We start from the raw sequence: 20,094 nt of genomic DNA, 5'->3' as shown, positions 1-20,094 counted from the left end.
GGGGCCCTGGTCCCTCTTGGCCTCCTATCCCATAGGGTGTGGAACTCAATTCCTAAGAGCTTTATCAGTGAGGTCATTAGTGGGCCCTGTCCTTGATCTCAGTGGACTCCACTGAGGGGTCACAGCCTGGGATTTAGGCTTCCTCCTTGGGTTGAAACACGCTCATCCATCCATCCTTCCATCCATGCATCAATCTATCCATCGAAACATTCACCATTTAATCATCCATCCATTCACCATCTACTCAACAATCCATCTTCTATCTTCTTTCCCTCCTTCCATCGTTCCTTTCCTCATCCATCCATCCACCCATCCATTACCCATCCATCTTCTTTTCTTCCTTCATCTTTCCAACCATGTATCATCCAATCACCCACCTGTCCAGCATTCACTTACCTTCCACCCTTCTTTATATCCTTTTTACCCAACTAACCAGCCTTCTATTAATCTTTCAGGCAAGACTGACAAAGTGTCTACCTATGTAGCCAGACTATGCTGTGTGCAGTAGACAAAGAGGAGATAAATGGGTCAGAGCAAACTGAGGGAGAGGGGAGAGCAGAGGAGGCCCCGGATTCAGCCCTGGACCTGGAAGAGCCCCATTAGGAGATGCCCAGATAAAGGGGACAAGGGCCTTGCAGGTAGAGGGAGCAGTGCAGATAGAGTAGTAAGACAGGCTGTGGTTTGCAGGAGCTGGCTGTGTGGCACAGTGCAACGCACAGCGGGGCAAATGTCAGAACCCGAGGGTATACTTGCAAGACGAGGCTCACCCAAGGCAGGGAGAGGGTGTGTGGTCTCGGACTCATGCACACACAGCCTACATACATAGTCTGTGTGATGACTCTCCTGAAGACTGTGAACCTTCTGTGGCGGATGCAGGCAGACCTAGACTTGGGGCAGGAGGGCACCACTTCAAGGTCACACAGGCCTTAGAGGAAGAGCTGGGGTCTGGCTGGGGGTCAGGCTGGCTACCCGGGGCAGGGTCAGGACCAGGGTGCCCGAACCTCTGTGGCCGTGAGGGTCCCGCGTGCTCCAGGTCCAGCGGTGCATCTCGCTCACGTCCCAGGTCCCTGTGAGTGAGCGCTCCTCCACGGACACCACGGAGCCCAGTCCCCGCAGCACAGACTGCAGGACAGAGCACAGGGAGGGCTGAGCACCCGGACCACAGATCTGAGCAGAGAACCCGACGAAGAAGGGCGGCCACACCAGGGCCCAGGGACAGGATCCCCCACATTCATTGTATTGCAAGTCCCTGCGGGAGGAGGGGCAGTCCCATTTTACAGATGAGGAACAGGCTGGAAGGAGCTGCTCCCAAGTGCCGAGATTGATCAGCACTCCCAGCAGGTGGCAGGCACGTGGGGCCACCCCAGGAAACACCCAGTCACCAAGGTTTGTCTCCCGAGGTGCCTCCTCCTGGGGCCTGACTCAGTGATGTCGGAGCGGGACACGGGAGGGGCAGGTGACCTGCAGGTTCACCGTCACAGGCCGAGACAGCACGGGGTCCTGGTCCACCTCATACAGGTGCTGGAGCCGCAGCAGGACACGGCGGAGGTCTGCCTTGGCCTCGTGCTCTCGGTCTTGGGGACAGAAGGAAGGTGGAATGAGGACACAGTCTTGGCCTGGCTCTTCACACTCTCACCTCCCTTTCACATCTTCACCGTCCCTCAGAGGCAGCTAACACAGCCCCACTTCGCAGATGAGCCAAACAAGGCTCAGAGAGGGGCAGGCACTTGCCCAGACACACAGCTGGTGTGCATAAAGAAGAAGGGGGAGGATCCACCCCAGGTGCAGCCAAAGCTACCGCCTCCACCACCCACGCTGAAGCCGGCGCTGATTCTTATTCACTGGTGGAGTCTTCACTGGGCTCATCCTTTCACCTTCCAGTTCTCTGGAAGATTCTCTCTGGCTTGGCCACTGTGAAGCATGGTATGGCCTCGTAACCCTGAAGATGAGGCGCCATCTTCAGGATTGATGTGTCAGGTCACTGCCACCAAGACCTAGGAAATGTGTTGTAATACAGCTTCCACTTTCTGGGTCCTTGGTGACCAAATGAAAAGACCCATGCTGACAACCCCACAGAGCACAGGGACGAAGTGACCTGTGCTGTGTGAGGAGGACTGAGAGCATGTGGGCTCCTTGTTACTGCAGCCTAAGAGGCCTACAAAGTCTCTTGTTTCCATCAAGTGCTGAGATTAGGGACTGGAGCTCTAGAATCAGGGAAGGACTTCTCAGAGCAGAACACGAAGTTGACCAGGATAATGGTGATGAAGATGGTGATGTTGGTGATGAGGGCAGTGACGGTGATGCTGGTGATGGTCCTGATGCTGTGATGGTGGTGGTGATGGTGATGGTGATGGTGATAATGTTGGTGATTGTGGTGATGGTAGTGATGGTGGTGATGATGTTGGTGATGGTGTGGTGATTGTGGTGATGGTGATGATGGTGATGATAATGTGGTGATGATGGTGATGGTGACGCTGAGGTGATGATGGTGGTGATGGTGATTGTGGTCATGGTGGTGATGGTGATGGTCCTGATGGTGCGATGGTGGTGATGGTGATGGTGGTGATGGTGATGATGATGGTGATGGTGGTGATGGTGATGATGATGGTGATGGTGGTGATGGCGATTGTGGTGATGGTCCTGATGGTGATGGTGATGCTGATGGTGATTGTGGTGATGGTGATGATGGTGGTGATGACAGTGATGATGGTGTGGTGATGATGGTGATGGTGATGCTGATAGTGATGATGGCGGCAGTGGTGATTGTGGTGATGGTGGTAATGGTGATGGTCCTGATGGTGTGATGATGGTGATGGTGGTGATGGTGATTGTGGTGATGGCGATTGTGGTGATGGTGGTGATGGTGATGATGATGGTGATGGTGGTGATGGTGATGGTGGTGATGGTGATTATGACTGTGATGGTGATGACAATAATGGTGAAGACAATGATAATGATGGCAATAATCATGCTGGTGGAGATTCCTCGAGGATTCAAGCATCATGAGAGGCAGCAGGCCTCACGCCATCCCCTGTGGCTCCCCTGATGCAGTCTCTACTGACGTCTCTCTAGGAGGGTGGACTTGCCCAGCCCAGCCCCCTTGGCCTCCTCTTTGGCACAAGCTGCCCCCGGAAGATGCGTTTTCAGTGCACTTAGCCTGACACACATAACAGTAGCAGAGGCTCTGTCACCCCAGGTGAGGCTCCCCCATCTCACCTTCTGTGACAAGTGGAGATGCTGTGTGTCAGTGTTAGAATTCTCATGTCTACAGACTTGAGCCACAGTTGGCAATGCCCCTCTATCAGGTACAAAGATGACCTCTGCCTTTTTCCACCTTCTCCTCATTTCACAGACACTTGGAGTGTGCCAGCCTTTGGTGGGTCTCATGGAGCAGGGGAGTGGCTGAGGCACAGCCAGTCCATCCTTTGAAAAGCATGGAGTTAAGGGAGCAGATAAGCTGCAGCAACCCCAATATGAATAATGGGTTCCTGGCAGTTGTTTCCTCCTCCAGGAAGCCCTCCCTGACCCCCTGCTGGGGGCTTCCTCTGTACACAGTCACAGCACCTGACGTCATCCAGACGCACCTTGTTTCTGCTTGCTGAGTGACCCGCCTCCCTGAGGCTTCAGATCCGTCTTTGGCCAGATAAGGGAACCAGGTGACCTCACAGAGCTTGGACGACTCTGAGGAGAGTCCTTTGTACGGTGAAGGGCTGGGGACATGGCTGACATGTGGAGGCAGGAGTGAGTCTGGACACCTGAACACCTGCCTCACCTTTCTGGAGAGTCCGCAGGTGCTTTGTGTGGTTCGAGCTGTACTTCCAGCCGGGGATGCTGAGGATCTGCAGGTGGACACTTGAGGGGAGTGTCACAGCCTCTTGCTTCCAAGAACCATTCCAACTGCCTCTGTGGGCAGTTTCTGCAAGGCAGATGGACAACAAGGAAAGGCTTTGGGCCAAATTCTCCTCTCTGCATCCTTAGCTCTCCACACTAAGGCCCCCATTTAATCTGATCTCTTTCCTTCAACCACACCACAGGCAGCCTGAAGCACCTGCTGGTGCAAATGCCCCAAAATGCCTTGAATCTCTAGTCCAGCCCTTTCAAAACTGCAGACGGGGAGACTGAGACCAGAGAGAAGATGCCATTTCTTCCATAAAATGCAGCGAGTTTACACAGAGACCTGCTCTGTGAACAATTCTGGGAAGCCAGCTTCTGTGCTGTCATCTATCGCTGCCTCTGCCCAGAGGGACCGAGCTCTCCTCTTCCAGGAGATGTTCTGCTCAACTCTGGGCTCCAGCTGGAGCTACCATCCCCTCACAGTTCCCAGGCCATGGGGATTGGTCAGTCTCGGGTCACATGATTTGATCAGGACCAGTCAGAAACTTTCTCTGGGATCTCTGCTCTTGAAAGAGGAGTTTCATTTCCTCATACTGGCCGTATGACCTTGAGCAAGTCATTGAAACCTCTTTAACCTCAGGATGCCCACGTTTACAAGGAGGGGCTTAGATCTGAGGTCCCTGGTCACTTCCTGCCCCATAGTATCTCAGGTCCCTGCAGGCACCAGCTCAGCGCCAGTGCTAGACAGGTCGGCTCACCCGGCGCAGTGATGACAGGTGCACTGTGGGACCCCCCACCTCACCGTTCATCTCTCTGAGCATCACGACGGGCCGGTGCTGCAGCGCCAGCCCACTCCTCTGGCGCAGGCCACTGGTGAGTGTCCTGGGTCCCAGCAGGAGCCAGAACACTGGGTGGACGACCGAGGAGTCATTCAGTGTGACGTTATTGTCGAGGGCCCACTGGTCATTGTTCCACAGCCGCCGGTGGAGCATGACCTGCAGGGGACAACTGTCTGACCAGGCCTGCCTGGGCCCTGGGGTCCTGGAGAGTGACCAAAGGGGCCTCCTCCTACCTCCACCTGCCCGTTCCCTTGGCTGGAGATGCCGTGTGCCTGCTCAGACAGCAGCACCAGCCTGCTTGGTAAGTCCTCGATGGAAGCCATTTGCACCATGGGGTAGTAATTCTGTGGACAGAAACATTGGCAGGCTGGTGGTAAGAGCAGAGGGCCAGGTCAGCCAGCAGGTCTGGGGTCTCCCTCTGGCCCCAGGCGGCCTCCTGCATGGGCACAGCAGCAGCCCAGGTTGGCACAGTAGTGATGGGAGGGGCTCTGACTTGTGAGATGAACACACTGGGATTCAATCCAGCTCCACTGCTTCCTGACCTTATGCCCTGGGGGACTCAGCCCAGCTAAGCCTTGGTTTCCCCATATATGAAATGTGCCCAAAAGGTCCCCCTGGTGGAGGGAGACAATAAGGCATCTGTGCCAGTCCAGCCAGGGATGGCCCCCAGCCAGGGGTTCCAAATAGAAAGGGCCTGGTGTCTGGGCTGGAAAGTGCTCATACAACTTTTTGTTCTGTTTGTTTGTTCTACTGGAGCAAGATGTCCTGGGCTGATTTCCCCAGACTCTCTGGAGCCCAGGTCACAATGGGTGAGGAACAGCTGCAGAGATGAAGGGACAGAGGTTCAAGGAAGACAGAGCAGGGAGGAACCACACCCATTCTCAGGGCTCCAGTGGAAGGAGCGAAAACTAACAGGGATGGAGGCTCAGGAGGTGGTCAGCACGGCACTGCCCCTGGATCATCCCAGGGCTCAGTGCACTTCTCTTCCCAGGAGAGTACCGAGGGCCAGGGACACCCAGGGACTCAGCCAAGGTCACGCTTTTGGAGGGCGAAGCCCTGGGAGCTGACTGATTTTGGAGTTCAGCCCCTGCTCAGCCCTCCCTGGCAGCCAGGCTGTGGCTCAGCTCAGAGCAGCAGAGGAGGGTCACACCCCATTCAGGCCTAGCCAGGTACCACATGCTTAATCCTCAAGCAGCCCCCAGTGGGTCACCCATTGACCGAGTAAGACCCGCGGTGGACATAGGAAACCTCAAGGACACACCTCACACACGGCAGCCCCAGACTCTGAGACCAGGTCTGAACATGCCTGGGCCACAGCCCCTAGGGGCGGACAAAGGGCAGTTGGGCTCTGGGAGATGCTCTAGACCTAAAGGGGCTCTCCTGCCTTCTGGAGAAAGGTCACCAGGACTGGATCTGTGGCTGCCACACCCCGGGACAGCTCAGGGTGTACCCGAGCAATGGTGTTCCACATGTTCTGCCGGTAGGGCCTGCGCTGCATCTGGTAGCCATTGTTGTCCGAGTGGAGGACCTGCCCCGTGTTCAGATCAGTGCTTGTCCTCAGGATGGCCTCACGGTTCAGCTCCAAGGGGCCCACCCGGTACTCCTGCTCTATGCGATGGCAGAGCAGCTCCCCGTCAGAGCTCTGGGGCCCGCGGGCCAGCCAGGAGTAGATGGCGAATGTGGGCTCATTGTCGTTCACCTCCCTGGAGGAGAAGCAGGAGAGGTAGGTCAAGACTTGGGAGCATTCTGGGTGCCCTGCCCTTCTTCTTTCTTCCTTCCTCTCCTTCCATTTCCCTTCCTCCATTCTTCCTGCCGCCAGGGGTACAGGGAGCCTGCTCAGGCAATAGAACAGGAGCAACCCAGTTCTCTGAAGGTTCTGGTTACCAAGTCATACCTGGGTGGCTCTGTCTGTCCTGCTAATGAAAACACAAGAACTGCTCTCATGTCTAGGTCACTGTCACTGTGGGCTCCTGTCCCGCCTCTAGACTTAGGTACCACCAAGGTGACACAGCACAGGCAAGCAGAGCAGGACTGCAGAGACTGGAGCAGCTCATGACTTCATCGAACTTCCATGGAGGAAGGACCATGTGCCAAGCCCAGGTCCAGGAGCTGGGTGTCTGAAGCATGACGGGCCCTCATTTCCCCATTCACCTGCCTGTGAGCACCTCCATGTGCTGAGCACAACCAGGGGGCCACCTTCACCTGTAGAAGTACTGCCGGATCTCAGTCACCAGCGGCCCCTCCACAATCTCCATCCTCACAGCCTCCCACGCTGGCTCTGCTCTACCACTGGGTGTGAACACATAATTATCTGAAATGGGGTCATGATTGGAATCACTCTTCACATGATACTCCATGAAACTCTGGGTCACCCGTACTGTTCGGTTACTCCGCCTGCACAGAAAGGAAAGAGAAAAGAGTGTCATCATCATGGCCATCTCATCCTCATTCTGGGACCCAGGCTGACAGAGCCTCTGGAGATGCCAGCCTGGGCCAAGGGGGGAACACAAACAACCTCCTAAGTGCACCAGTGACATGTGTGAGCTCACTTAGTGAAGCTCATGCACTTGGTTTGGATAAGAGCAGTATGGACCCACCAGAGCTCACATGACATCAGATCCTTTCCCTTTCCTGGTTGTTGCTGTTGTTCAGTTGCGAAGTCATGTCCGAATCTTCTGACCCCACGCACTAAAGCACACAAGGTTTCCCTGTCCTTCACTATCTCCTGGAGTTTGCTCAAATTCATGTCCATTGAGTTGGTGATGCTATCTAACCATCTCACCCTCTGCTGCCCCCTTCTCCTTTTGCCTTCCATCTTTCCCAGCATCAAGATCTTTTCCAATTAATGGGCTCTTCCCATCACATGATCAAAGTATTTGAGCTTCAGCTTAAGCATCAGTCTTTCCAATGAATATCAATGGTTAATTTCCTTTCGGATTGACTAGTTTGATCTCCTTGCAGTCCAGTGAACCCTCAAGAGTCTTCTGCAGTACCACACTTCAAAAACATCAATTTTTTGGCACTCAGTTTTCTTTATGGTTCAACTCTCAAACCCTCACATGACTACTGCGAAGACCAAAGCTTTAAGTATATGGATATTTGTTGGTAAAGTGGTATCTCCATTTTTTAATATACTGTGCAGATTTCACATAGCTTTTTTTTGCCATGGAACAAGGATCTTGAATTTCACGTTACGTCACGATCTGCTGCAGTAATTTGTGGAGCCCAAGAGAATAAAATCTGTCACTTTCTCCATTTTTCCTGTTTCTATTTGCCAAGACATGATGGGACCCGATGCCATAATCTTAGTGTTTTGAATGTTGAGTTTTAAGCCAACTTTTTCACTCTCCTTTTTTACCTTCATCAAGAGGCTCTTAGGTTCCTCCTTCACTTTCTGCCTTTAGAGTGGTATCATCTGCATATCTGAGATTGTTGATATTTCTCCTGGCAATCTAGATTCCCCCTTGTGATTCATTCAGCCTGGCATTTCACAGGATGCACTGTGCATATAAGTTAAATAGTCAAAGTGACACTATACAGCCATGAGGAACTCCTTCCCCAATTTTGAACCAGTTGGTTATTCCACATCCAGTTCTAACTCTTGCTTCTTGAGTTGTATACAGTTTTCTCATGAGATAGGTAAGGTGGTCTGCGGTTCCCATTTCTTTAAGAATTTTCCAGTTTCTTTTGATCCAAATCCAAGGCTTTAGTATAATTAATGAAGCAGAAATAGATATTTTTCTGGAATTCCCTTGCTTTTTCCCTGATCTGACATATGTTGGGAATTTGACCTCTAGTTCCTGGAAGTTCTCAGTTCACATACCACTGAAGCCTAGCTTAAAGGATTTTGAATACATCCTTGCCAGCATGTGAAATGAGAGCAACTGTACATTAGTTGGAACATTTTCTGGCATTGCCCCTCTTTGGGACTGGAATGAAAGCTGATCTTTTACAGTCCTATGGCCACTGCTGAGTTTTTCAAATTTGCTAACATACTGAGTGCAGCACTATCACACATCATCTTTTAGGATTTTAAATCGATCAGCTGGAATTCCATCACCTTCACAAGGTTTGTTTGTAGTAATTCTTCCTAAGTTGAAAGAACTCTTACAACTGCACAATAAAGAACAGCCCAATTTTGAGATGGGCAAAGGATCTAAAAAGACATTTCACCAGAGAAGATGCACAAATGGCCAAGAGGCCCATGAATAGATGCTCAACATCTACAGTCCATAGGGTTGGAAATCAAAGCCCCAGTGAGACAGCACGTCACGTTCACTAGGGTAGCTATATGGACCAGGCAGTTAATACAAATGCAGGTGGGGTATGGGGAAATCAGACCCTCATAGTTTTGGATAAGATTGAAAAATGGTGCAGCTGGGTGGGACACAGTCCAACAACTTCTCAAAGTGTTAAACATAGAGTTTCCTGTGACCAAACAATTCCACTCCTAGGAAGTGACCCAAGAGAAAGGAAAGCTTTTGTCAACACAAAATCTTGTACATGCATGTTCACAGTGGACTTATTCACAAAAGCCCCAGAATGAAAACCACCCACATGTCCATGAGGTGAGAACTGGATAAATGAACCCAGGAATATCTGTCAGTGGAATATAAATCAGCCCCCCAGAGGAACTGGGTCTCACTCCCACTGCAATGTGAATGAAACTTGGAAATATGATGCTGAGTGGAAGAGTCATCATGCAAAATGTCAGGCTGGATGAACCGCAAGCTGGAATCAAGATTGTCAGCAGAACAACAATCTGAGATGTGCAGATGAAAGTGAAAGTGGAAAGCCCTCAGTTGTGTCCGACTCTTGGCAACCTCATGTACTTTATAGTCCATGGGATTCTCCAGGCCAGAATCCTGGAGTGGGTAGTTTTTCCCTTCTCCGGGGGATCTTCCAATACCAGAGATTAAACCCAGGTCTCCTGCATTTCAGGTGGATTCTTTACCTGCTGAGCCACAAGGGAAGCCCAAGAATACTGGAGTGGGTAGCCTATTCCTTTGCCAGGGTATCTTCCCGACCTAGGAATTGAACTTGGGTCTCCTACATTGCAGGTGGGTTCTTTACAAACTGACCTATCAGGGAAGCCCTACATGCAGATGATACCACTCTAATGGTGGAGAATGAAGATGAACTAAAGATCCTTTTGATAAGGGTGAAAGATGAGAGTGAAAAAGATGGCTTAAGTCTGAACATTCAAAAAACTAAGGTTATGGCATCTATTCTCATCACATCATGGCAAATAGAAGAGAGAAAAATGGAAACAGAGACAGACTTAATTTCTACCTCCAAAATCACTGCAGATGGTGACTGCAGCCAAGAAATTTAAATACACTTGTTCCTTGGAAGGAAAGCTATGACAAACCTAGACAGCACACTAAAAAAGCAGAGATATCACTTTGCCGACAAAGGTCTGTATAGTCAAAGCTATGGTTTTTTCAGTAGTCATGCAAAGATGGGAGAAGTGGACCATAAAGCCATAGATCTGATGCTTTCAAATTGTGGTGCTTGGGAAGACTCTTGAGAGTCCCTTGGACTGCAAGGAGATCAAACCAGTCAATCCTAAGGGAAATCAACCCTGAATATGCATTGGAAGGACTGATGCTAAAGTTGAAGCTTCAATACGTTAGCCATCTGATGAGAAGAGCAGACTCATTGGAAAAGACTCTGATGCTGAGAAAGACTGAGGGCAGGAGGAGAAGGGGGTAACAGAGGATGAGATGGTTGGATGGCATCACTGACACAATGGACATGAATGTGAGTGAACTCCCGGAGGGAGTCGAGGACAGAGGAGCCTGGGGCACTGCAATTGATAGGGTCACAAAGTCAGACACGCTGTAGCGACAGAACAACAACCACCGTGTGAAGGATACCAGGCTCCAAAGGGCCCCGTAGGGTGTGATTCCATTGACTGAAATGTCTACATTAAGCAAGTCCAGGAGATTCCACTAGCCAGGTAGCCCTGTGTGTGTGCTTAGTTGCTCAGTGGTGTCTGACTCTTTGCAACCCCATGGACTCTAGCCTGCCAGGCTCCTTTGTCCATGGGATTCTCCAGGCAAGATTACTGGTGTGGGTTGCCATGTCCTTCTTCAGGGGATCTTCCCAATCCAGGGATTGAACCCAGGTCTCTTGCATTGCAGCTGGATTCTTTACCACCTGAGCCAGCAGGGAAGCCAGGTCCCTGAGGGAGGTGAAAAGAGGACATGTGAGGATTCTCTCGGGGGTGATGTAACTGTCCTAACCTGAGTGTGGAGATGCCTGTACGACGCTGTGATCACAGGGAACAGCACAGACGTGTACAGTGTAAAGTGATGACCCAGACGGTATGTGCCTTTCAGCAACACCCTTGATGTATATAAAAGAACAAAGGCCCTCCTCCAGCAAAACTGCCCTGGGGTGGTCTGTGCACATGCTGGCTCCCTGCCTTAGGCCTTTGCACGTGCGGGTCCTTCCCAGGAACCACTGCCCCCTCCTCTGACCCACAGACTCCTTCCTGCCCTTCAAGGCCTCACACCTGGCTCCAGGGGCCTCATCCCTGCCACGCCCACTCTGCACCACCCTTTCTCAGTCCCCACAGCCTCCCCTCTCTGACTCTGCAGCAGGCACTGGTGGTTTCCCTACTGGGACGTGAAGTGGCACCATAAGGAACATGCTGTCCTCCCTGAGACAAAAGCACCTGAAGACACACAGGGTGAGGAAGGTGGACAGCAGGACGCGTGCTCTTCCCCTGGGGAGCACCATGTGGGGTCCTGGCTTAGGGATAGGGTACCTGAGGGAGGGAAGAATGGGGTGGCGAGACGGACCTGGCTGTTCAGGGGTGTTCCAGAAGGGGCATGGGGCCTGAGTGATGACAGAGCTCAAGCTGGCCTGCAGACTCCACCTTTCAAAGCATGACCCCTTGGAGGAGGGGGGCAGTCACTCACAACCTACTGGGGTGACAGCCCATTTCTTCTGTTCCACCAGAGTCTCTGCAGTCAGCCCTGACTACGTGCCTCATGCCCTCTCAAGAAGGACCTGTGGGTTGACTGGAGGAGGGAGCCCTATTGAGGGGGTCCAGGTCTGTGCTTGCAGACTGCTGACAGATGACAGGGCTGAGCTGCAGGTGACACTCACCTCAGACTGATGTGCCCTGTCTTCCTCCCTTTCTCTGGCTGCCTCCTCCTTCTCTTTCCTTACCTCACTTTCTGCCCGGTGCCTGGACCCCCACCCCAGGTTCCTTGACCCTCTCCCTGGCAAACTTCTGTTCCTGTTAGGAGATCACATCAAGAAACAGAAGTGGGTGCGTTGGACAAAGAGCTGAAGAGGTGTCGAAACTGCCTATCGTGTGACCTCACCATGGACAGGGCTCTGGGGGCCTTTCCTGGGGCTCAGCTGCCCTCTCTGCTGCCAACGAATAGCTGGTGGTGAGTGAATAGTTCAGTGGATGGGTGGATGAATGGATGGATGATGCATGGATGGATGGATGATGGATGGAAACCAGGAAGGTTAGATGCATAGATAAGTGGTTGTGTGAGTGCATAGTGGATGGGACTGTGGGTGAATAGATGGATTTCATATGGCTCTCAGTTTTAAAAAGTTGATCTCATGATTAGTATGTTTTCCCGGGGTGTGTTAGGATATACCCCATTTTATGAGGATTAAAATTTTTGGAATGAACAAGTTCAAGAAAGGCTGTATGGACCTGGCTTAGATTCCCACAACTAGACTGGTTTCACTGCAGGGAGCTTCATCACCATCACACCCTCGCCCTGCAGCTGAGGAAATGGAGACCCAGGTGGGGCATCACCTGCCCAGGTCCAGGGTGCTCCTGGCCTCAGAGGCACAATGGCTGCACCTTACCTCTCCCAGATGCTGTGCATCAGGTTGGTGTCTGTGTCCAGGAACACGGTGTAGCAGTCATTCTCCACAAGCACCAGGTGGCAGCCCACTTGTCTGCCACGTCTCCTGAGTCTGGGTCCAAAATGCTGGGTGCTGGCCACAAAGGGTGCAGTCTCCCCAGTGGCCTTCTGGGAACTCCTGCTGGGCCGAATGCTGTAGTGCCGGTAACTGAGTCCTGGGATTGTGGTCAGCATGCGCAGGTCATAGGCAGAGGGCATCTCCTTTGAACTCTGGACCTGAAAGGCCTGAGGGAAAAGATGAATGATGGATGTCAGGGATGGAAGATGCCTCAGTCCCCTTGGAAATCCTGGGCTTACACACCTGGTGGATGGGGTGCTTGCTCTGCACAGAGACAGTTGGGTCATTCAAAACTGGGCTGAGCTGGGCTCCCCTCCTGCATCTTCCCTGCTCAACCGGGTCCAAACTCTTCTCCCTCCTTCCTCTTTCTCCATCGGGGCTGCAAACCACCTGCCCTCTTCACACATTCCCTCCTGTTCCTGCCTCTGAGCCGTTGTTCATGCCATTCCCTTGATCTCTTTGAAGGGGGCTCCCTTGTCTCTTAATCCTCCAGTTTTCCCAAGGAGGGAGGTTTCCAGATTATCCTACAGGACTTTCTCCATCTTCATGTCATCTGATTCAGGGAAGGGAGTTGGATGAGGACACGAGGTCTATGCAGGAGGTCCTTCACTTTCTAGGGAACATGTGTCATTTCTGAGTCCTGTGTGGAGGGTTTGGGGGATCTATGAAGAAACTCATGTTTCACTTCACAGTCTCCAGCATGGCCTTTCTCTGAGCTAAAGAAGACACCTGTTGCCACCTCACATCCCACACTTGTCCTGAAGGATTTCCTCCACCACAACTGTCATCTGTCACTCCTACACTTTCTTATTTTCTTCTTTCCTGCATCCCCCACTAGAATAGAAGCCCCATGAGAGCAGGGATTATTGTCTACATGATTATTAAAGTTTCTCCAGTGCCTAGAGTAACACCTGGCACATATTAGGTGTTCAGTAGGCTGTGGGGGAGGCCTTACAAATAGCTGTGAAAAGAAGAGAAGCGAAAAGCAAAGGGGAAAAGGAAAGATATAAACATCTGAATGCAGAGTTCCAAAGAATAGCAAGAAGAGATAAGAAAGCCTTCTTCAACGATCAATGCAAAGAAATAGAGGAAAACAACAGAATGGGAAAGACTAGGGATCTCTTCAAGAAAATCAGAGATACCAAGGGAATATTTCATGCAAAGATGGGCTCGATAAAGGACAGAAATGGTATGGACCTAACAGAAGCAGAAGATATTAAGAAGAGATGGCAAGAATACACAGAAGAACTGTACAAAAAAGATCTCCATGACCCAGATAATCACGATGGTGTGATCACTCACCTAGAGCCAGACATCCTGGAATGTGAAGTCAAGCGGGCCTTAGAAAGCATCACTACGAACAAAGCTAGTGGAGGGGATGGAATTCCAGTTGAGCTATTCCAAATCCTAAAAGATGATGCTGTCAAAGTGCTGCACTCAATATGCCAGCAAATTTGGAAACTCAGCAGTGGCCACAGGACTGGGAAAGGTCAGTTTTCATTCCAATCCCAAAGAAAGGCAATGCCAAAGAAGGCTCAAACTACCGCACAATTGCATTCATCTCACACACTAGTAAAGTAATGCTCAAAATTCTCCAAGCCAGGCTTCAGCAATATGTGAACCGTGAACTTCCTGATGTTCAAGCTAGTTTTAGAAAACGCAGAGGAACCAGAGATCAAATTGCCAACATCCGCTGGATCATGGAAAAAGCAAGAGAGTTCCAGAAAAACATCTATTTCTGCTTTATTGACTATGCCAAAGCCTTTGACTGTGTGGATCACAATCAACTGTGGAAATTCTGAAAGAAATGGGAATACCAGACCACTTGATCTGCCTCTTGAGAAATTTGTATGAAGGTCAGGAAGCAACAGTTAGAATTGGACATGGAACAACAGACTGGTTCCAAATAGGAAAAGGAGTTCGTCAAGGCTGTATCTTGTCACCCTGTTTATTTAAATTATATGCAGAGTACATCATGAGAAACGCTGGACTGGAAGAAACACAAACTGGAATCAAGATTGCCAGGAGAAATATCAATAACCTCAGATACGCAGATGACACCACCCTTATGGCAGAAAGTGAAGAGGAACTCAAAAGCTTCTTGATGAAAGTGAAAGTGGAGAGTGAAAAAGTTGGCTTAAAGCTCAACATTCAGAAAACGAAGATCATGGCATCTGGTCCCACCACTTCCTGGGAAATAGATGGGGAAACAGTGGAAACAGTGTCAGACTTTATTTTTCTGGGCTCCAAAATCACTACAGATGGTGACTGCAGCCATGAAATTAAAAGATGCTTACTCCTTGGAGGGAAAGTTATGACCAACCTAGATAGCATATTCAAAAGCAGAGACATTACTTTGCCAACAAAGGTCCATCTAGTCAAGGCTATGGTTTTTCCAGTGGTCATGTATGGATGTGAGAGTTGGACTGTGAAGAAGGCTGAGCGCCAAAGAATTGATGCTTTTGAACTGTGGTGCTGGAGAAGACTCTTGAGAGTCCCTTGGACTGCAAGGAGATCCAACCAGTCCATTCTGAAGGAGATCAGCCCTGGGATTTCTTTGGAAGGAATTATGCTAAAGCTGAAACTCCAGTACTTTGGCCACCTCATGCAAAGAGTTGACTCATTGGAAAACACTCTGATACTGGGAGGGATTGGGGGCAGGAGGAGAATGGGACGACAGAGGATCAGATGAGTGGATGGCATCACTGACTCGATGGACGTGAGTCTGAGTGAACTCCGGGAGGTGGTGATGGACAGGGAGGCCTGGCGTGCTGCGATTCATGGGGTGGCAAAGAATCGGACACGACTGAGCGACTGATCTGATCTGAGTATTTAAGAGCATTTAGACTTAGTGGGTGGTGCCTTTGGGTTGGAGGGGGATGTTATATGTTGGGTCTACTCATCCCAACACCCTCATGTCTCCCGACCCTGACACAGAGGAATCTTCCTCCTCTGTCTCAGCTAAGGATCACTGCCCTGCCTGCCAGGTCATCACCCCATGCCTTAACTGTCCGTTTCTGTGTCTGTTTCTTGAATCCCAGGATGGTTCCACAGTCCAGGGATGAGCACTCATCTGGGGGCCAGGCTCAGAACAGACATTTGGCAGTGTTTCTGGAATGATGGACTGATGAAATTCCCTCTCTCACCTCTTCAAGAAAGGGCTGGCTTGGTAACAGGAGGGTCACCTCTAGAACCAAGTCTAGCCCCAGGTCTGGGAAGGAGATGAGGAGGGACCACACAGGATGTGGATGTCATAGCTGGGGCCTGCCCCTACGACAGCACCTCCATAAATGCACAATTAGGACTATTTCTGGCTTCCCCATGAGAAGTAGAAATGTACACATATGTGTATATATATATATTCCCAGTGAGGGGCTGGACTGCGGGTGGATGCCTCCCATGGAGCTGAAGATACCATGAGACCTTCCAGGGCAAGAAGAGTAGAGCAGACTTCTGGTCAACTCAGATGCCCAAAGCCCAGGGTCAGTCCTCTGGGTGGATCCACTGACCTTGATGGTGACTCACCCATAGGACACTGTCCTCACAGTGAGGGCAGCGTGTCACATGTTCCTTTTAGATGCCTACTTCTGGGGCCCCAGCCCAAAGCAGGGGCAGCAACAGGGCATGCACCATAGATGGGATGTCACCCTTACCTGTGCAGGGACAGGGCGGCCTGACTCGTCTGTGATGCTGACACTGGGGAAGTCCAGAGTCAGGGTGATGATGGTGGTGACTGTCCAGGCCAGCGGGTTGTAGACCACTGCAAAGTGGCCCCCAGGCTCCGGGCCTGCACACAGAGAACAGGCTCTACTGCTGTACCTGACCCACCCCTCACCCCGGTGCCCCTTGGAACAAGAGAAACTGAGGCAGGTGAGACGAGTTCTGCAGAGTCCAGGGGGAGGAACAAGCAGACACGTGGGGTCTGACGTCCAACTCCCTCCTAATCTGTTCAAGCTGGGTCTTGGTTCCCAGGAGGGGTGGGAGAGCATCCACCCAGAGATGAGGGTCCATGAGCTCCTCACTCATCTCTTCCTGTCAGCCCACTTTACTGGTGCGGACACTGAGCTGCAGAAAGAAGGGTCAGCTGCCCAAGGTGACCCACGTTCTAAGGCAGGGTTCCAAAGCTTAAAAGCTTGGAAATGTACAGAAAATCCTCTGGAGCTTGAAGGGTCAAGGCCAGTCACCAAGGTCAGCACTGGAGGTCTCTTTGGTGTGAACCTGGATTCTCTTTCCACTCCATCCTCCACCAGATGTGCCCCAGGATAAGGTCGTGTCCGATGACTCCCGGATCCCTGAACTCTGCACACACTGTCCAGTCTCTGGCCTCTGCCCGGGCAGCTCCCATGGCTGGATGCCTTTCTGGGGTCTCCACCTGCACCTTGCCTGGGGAGTCAGTCACCCTTCTGAGCTCATTGGAATAGCCAGCCCCACCAGGAACCGGAAGAACCCAGTTCTAAGTCCCTTACTGAGAAAGTCTTCCCCTCCCAACACCAGTCTGCATGGGCAGAGTTCCTGTGTGCTGCACCCCTGGTCTCCAGGGCCCTTCCAGACTCTGAAAGTGGGATGGGACTGCACACAGACACAGAGCAGAGGGCAGAGCTGGGCAGTACAACCGGGCAGACACCTGCCATGGCCCACTGTGCCCCCAGGGGCCTCGCTTACCTGAGTTTGCTGGAGACCTGTCCTGGGTGATGGAGGCCATCAGCTTGTGCACCGCTTGCATCCCGGTGCTCAGGTGCTCCACAAACATGTCACCAACCTTGCCGGCGTGAGTCCCAGTGATGGCATCGTGGTGCTGGACCTGGGCCCCCGCAGGTGCAGGACAGGAGTGGGGTCAGGCCAGCCTCTGCTCAGCACCTGCTGTCCTGACACCCACAGGGCCCTGACACCACTTCCCTCTCAGCAGGTGCTGCTGGAGAATTGGGGGTTCCTCCCACTTTACAGAAGAGGAAACTGAGGTCAGAGAGGTCGATGAACTTTCCCAAGTGTTTTTGACCTTGGGAAAACGCATAACTGTGTCCCTGACTCTGGACAGAAAACTGACTTCCGAAAAGGACCCTCCCCAGCTTCCCTCCATGACCCAGCCATCCCATAATGAGAGGGTAACAAGCAGGAAGGCCAGGGGTCTCCGAATGGAAGAGTGTCAAACATTTTTCTCTCTCTCTTAAGGGGCAGGAGGAAACAAACTAGTGTTATTTTTTTTTTCCCCTTTTCTATACAAATTTAAAAAGAGGTTTCTCTTAAAACTCTGTGTTGCCATAATGACACCTGGTTCCACCTGAACCTAACTTTTCTCCAACCTTGAGCTCACCAACGCATTTTCCTTATGGAAGTGTTGGTCTTAAGCTGTGCTAATGTACAGTGTATTTTCCCCAGACTCTGTCTTCAAGTCGGTTCCCCCTAAAGACTCAGAACCCACTTGACAAGCCAGTATGTTGTACTCATACACTGTTCTCCTAATCTATGTTACCGAAACTGTGTCTGTGTATGACAGTCTGCCCTTCTTCAAGATTCACGTCAATCATTTCATGGCCCGGGATGACTCCCCCGGTGCTAATGTTATCTCAATGAATCTTGTGGGTGAGGGGCCTGGTGCCATTCTCTGAGTTTTGAGACATTTCCTTTCTCTAATTAGCAGATTTCTAGTAGCTATATAACACCCAGCTAAAGACTGGCAGGGGGATACTCTTTCTGCCCCCTTCTGATGTCTATGTCAGAAGCTTTCTCTATCTCTTTTATACTTTAATAAAACTTTATTACACAAAAGCTCTGAGTGATCAAGTCTCGTCTCTGGCCCTGGATTGAATTATCCTCCAGAGGCTAAGAATCTGGTGTTTTTCATGGTTCAGCAACAACCTTTCAATAAGTGCTGATACCCTGCTCCAGAAAAGCCCCACACATGGCCTATTACTTGCCTGCACCACGTAGGGTTGCATGACCTCCTCTTCACAGAAGGGAAACTTGAGTCCCCGTGAGGTGAAGCCACACGGCCACCCCCTCTGATGGGTGCTAAAGTCAATCCCCTTCACCCCCGCGCAATGACTAGTCCTGCCGACAATTCTTTTTAGTGACTATGAATGTCATGAGCAGTGTGGCCCATTTCTGACTAGTGAAGAGACAAGTTGTAGGAGATCTTCGGTCTCAGTTTTCCCATCTGTACAGTGGGGACAAGTAAGATGCAGAGTTATGAACAACTTCCTTTGCGGCAGCACAGAGCCCAACAACCTATGTGTGTTTGGATATAGGGTTCTCATTTTCCAAGGAGGAAATTAGAGCTCAGAGAGGGCAAGTCAATAGCCTGAGCTCACAGATCTGGGCTGAGATTTGAGCCCAGCATTGGATTGTTGGACATCAGTGCTACTCCACTTTGCCCTTTTCTCTCTGGGGCAATCTGGCTGTATATCTTCCTTAACCGCAAGCTTGACCCAGGCAGGCCATGGTCCTAGCCTTGGGGCAGCTTCATCATGCATGTGTCTTGTGATCAAAGGTGACCTTTGTGTTCTCATCTATAAAGTGGACGTGTAGTTACCAGGGACTGGGAGGTGTGCTGACCTAGGTGAAGAGGAAAAGTTAAAATTTTACATAACGTCCTGCTCCTTCTGCCTCTGTAACTCAGCGTGCTCCTTGCAACGTCTGGATCATGTAGGTCATGTAGTCTCAGAAAGTGGGGACTCATAGTACTAGGAACTGGATCATATTTCACTCAGCCTTGTCTTGCTCTCTGCAATAGCCCAGCCCCCTGCAAATGCACTGATCATCACTGTCTGTGTATACAAACTGTAAGCCCCGTGCTTGGGGCTCACAGCTTGGAGTGTTAACTCCTCTGGAAAACCTGAGTTTCTCCAACTCTCCGAGTGTGGTGCTTGGTTTCTCGAGTACTGGTTTCTGCAACATTTCTGGAGGCCCCAGCAAGATTGCAACCATGCCACCTGAGCCACCAGACTGGTTGCTCAGCCGGGTCGGAGTGGAGGAGCCCCGAAAGGGACGAGGTGGCACACCACCTGGTGGTATTCTGGGTTCTCTTTTGGACCAGCGTTCTGACTCTCCAGGTAGCTTAGCCCTGACCGGACTCATTGGAGGAATGGACCAACTCACCAGGAACGGCCACAGGATCAAATAAGGCCCCGTCAGGCCCTACCCTAACGGGTAGAAGAGGAGACTGATCACCTCCTTGGAGATCCCAGGAAGGGAGCATCAGATAGGGAGACCTGGGGACTCAGGAAAAGGGAGGTATTGTGATGACCTCTTGAATTACTGTGTATACATGATTGCTGATTGAAGGAAGTGGAAGTGAGCTACACAGTCCTCGGACTACAGAGCCTGAGAGGATCCAAAACCTGCAGTTCTGTGATGATCTCATAAGGCTGAAAGGCAGGGCCAGTCTGTGGGGGATTTGATCTCTCCCTGCGAGGCTGGTCTGGGTCGGCAGTTTATACCAACCTGCCAATGTTCAGAGGCA

The 20,094-nt window shown here is 51.2% G+C and overlaps 1 protein-coding gene across 1 annotated transcript in view; it reads right to left on the bottom strand.

The window, feature by feature from the left end:
* Positions 1-20,094, bottom strand: part of LOC139183687 (epididymis-specific alpha-mannosidase-like) — a 52,920-nt gene that overhangs the window by 536 nt on the left and 32,290 nt on the right. The window contains exons 9-18 of the mRNA XM_070791850.1: positions 17,298-17,436; positions 16,289-16,422; positions 12,519-12,802; positions 6,876-7,067; positions 6,124-6,376; positions 4,907-5,017; positions 4,637-4,829; positions 3,773-3,916; positions 1,462-1,574; positions 1,002-1,122 (exon numbers count right to left, since the gene is read on the bottom strand). Of these exons, the coding sequence (XP_070647951.1) occupies positions 1,002-1,122; positions 1,462-1,574; positions 3,773-3,916; positions 4,637-4,829; positions 4,907-5,017; positions 6,124-6,376; positions 6,876-7,067; positions 12,519-12,802; positions 16,289-16,422; positions 17,298-17,436 (1,684 nt within the window). The remainder of the gene's footprint in view (positions 1-1,001; positions 1,123-1,461; positions 1,575-3,772; positions 3,917-4,636; positions 4,830-4,906; positions 5,018-6,123; positions 6,377-6,875; positions 7,068-12,518; positions 12,803-16,288; positions 16,423-17,297; positions 17,437-20,094) is intronic.

The sequence above is a fragment of the Bos indicus genome, chromosome 6 (assembly GCF_029378745.1).
Source record: "Bos indicus isolate NIAB-ARS_2022 breed Sahiwal x Tharparkar chromosome 6, NIAB-ARS_B.indTharparkar_mat_pri_1.0, whole genome shotgun sequence".
Classification (NCBI taxonomy): domain Eukaryota; kingdom Metazoa; phylum Chordata; class Mammalia; order Artiodactyla; family Bovidae; genus Bos; species Bos indicus.
Note: the sequence above shows the minus strand (reverse complement) of the source record. Positions and strands in the feature narration are given on the sequence as shown.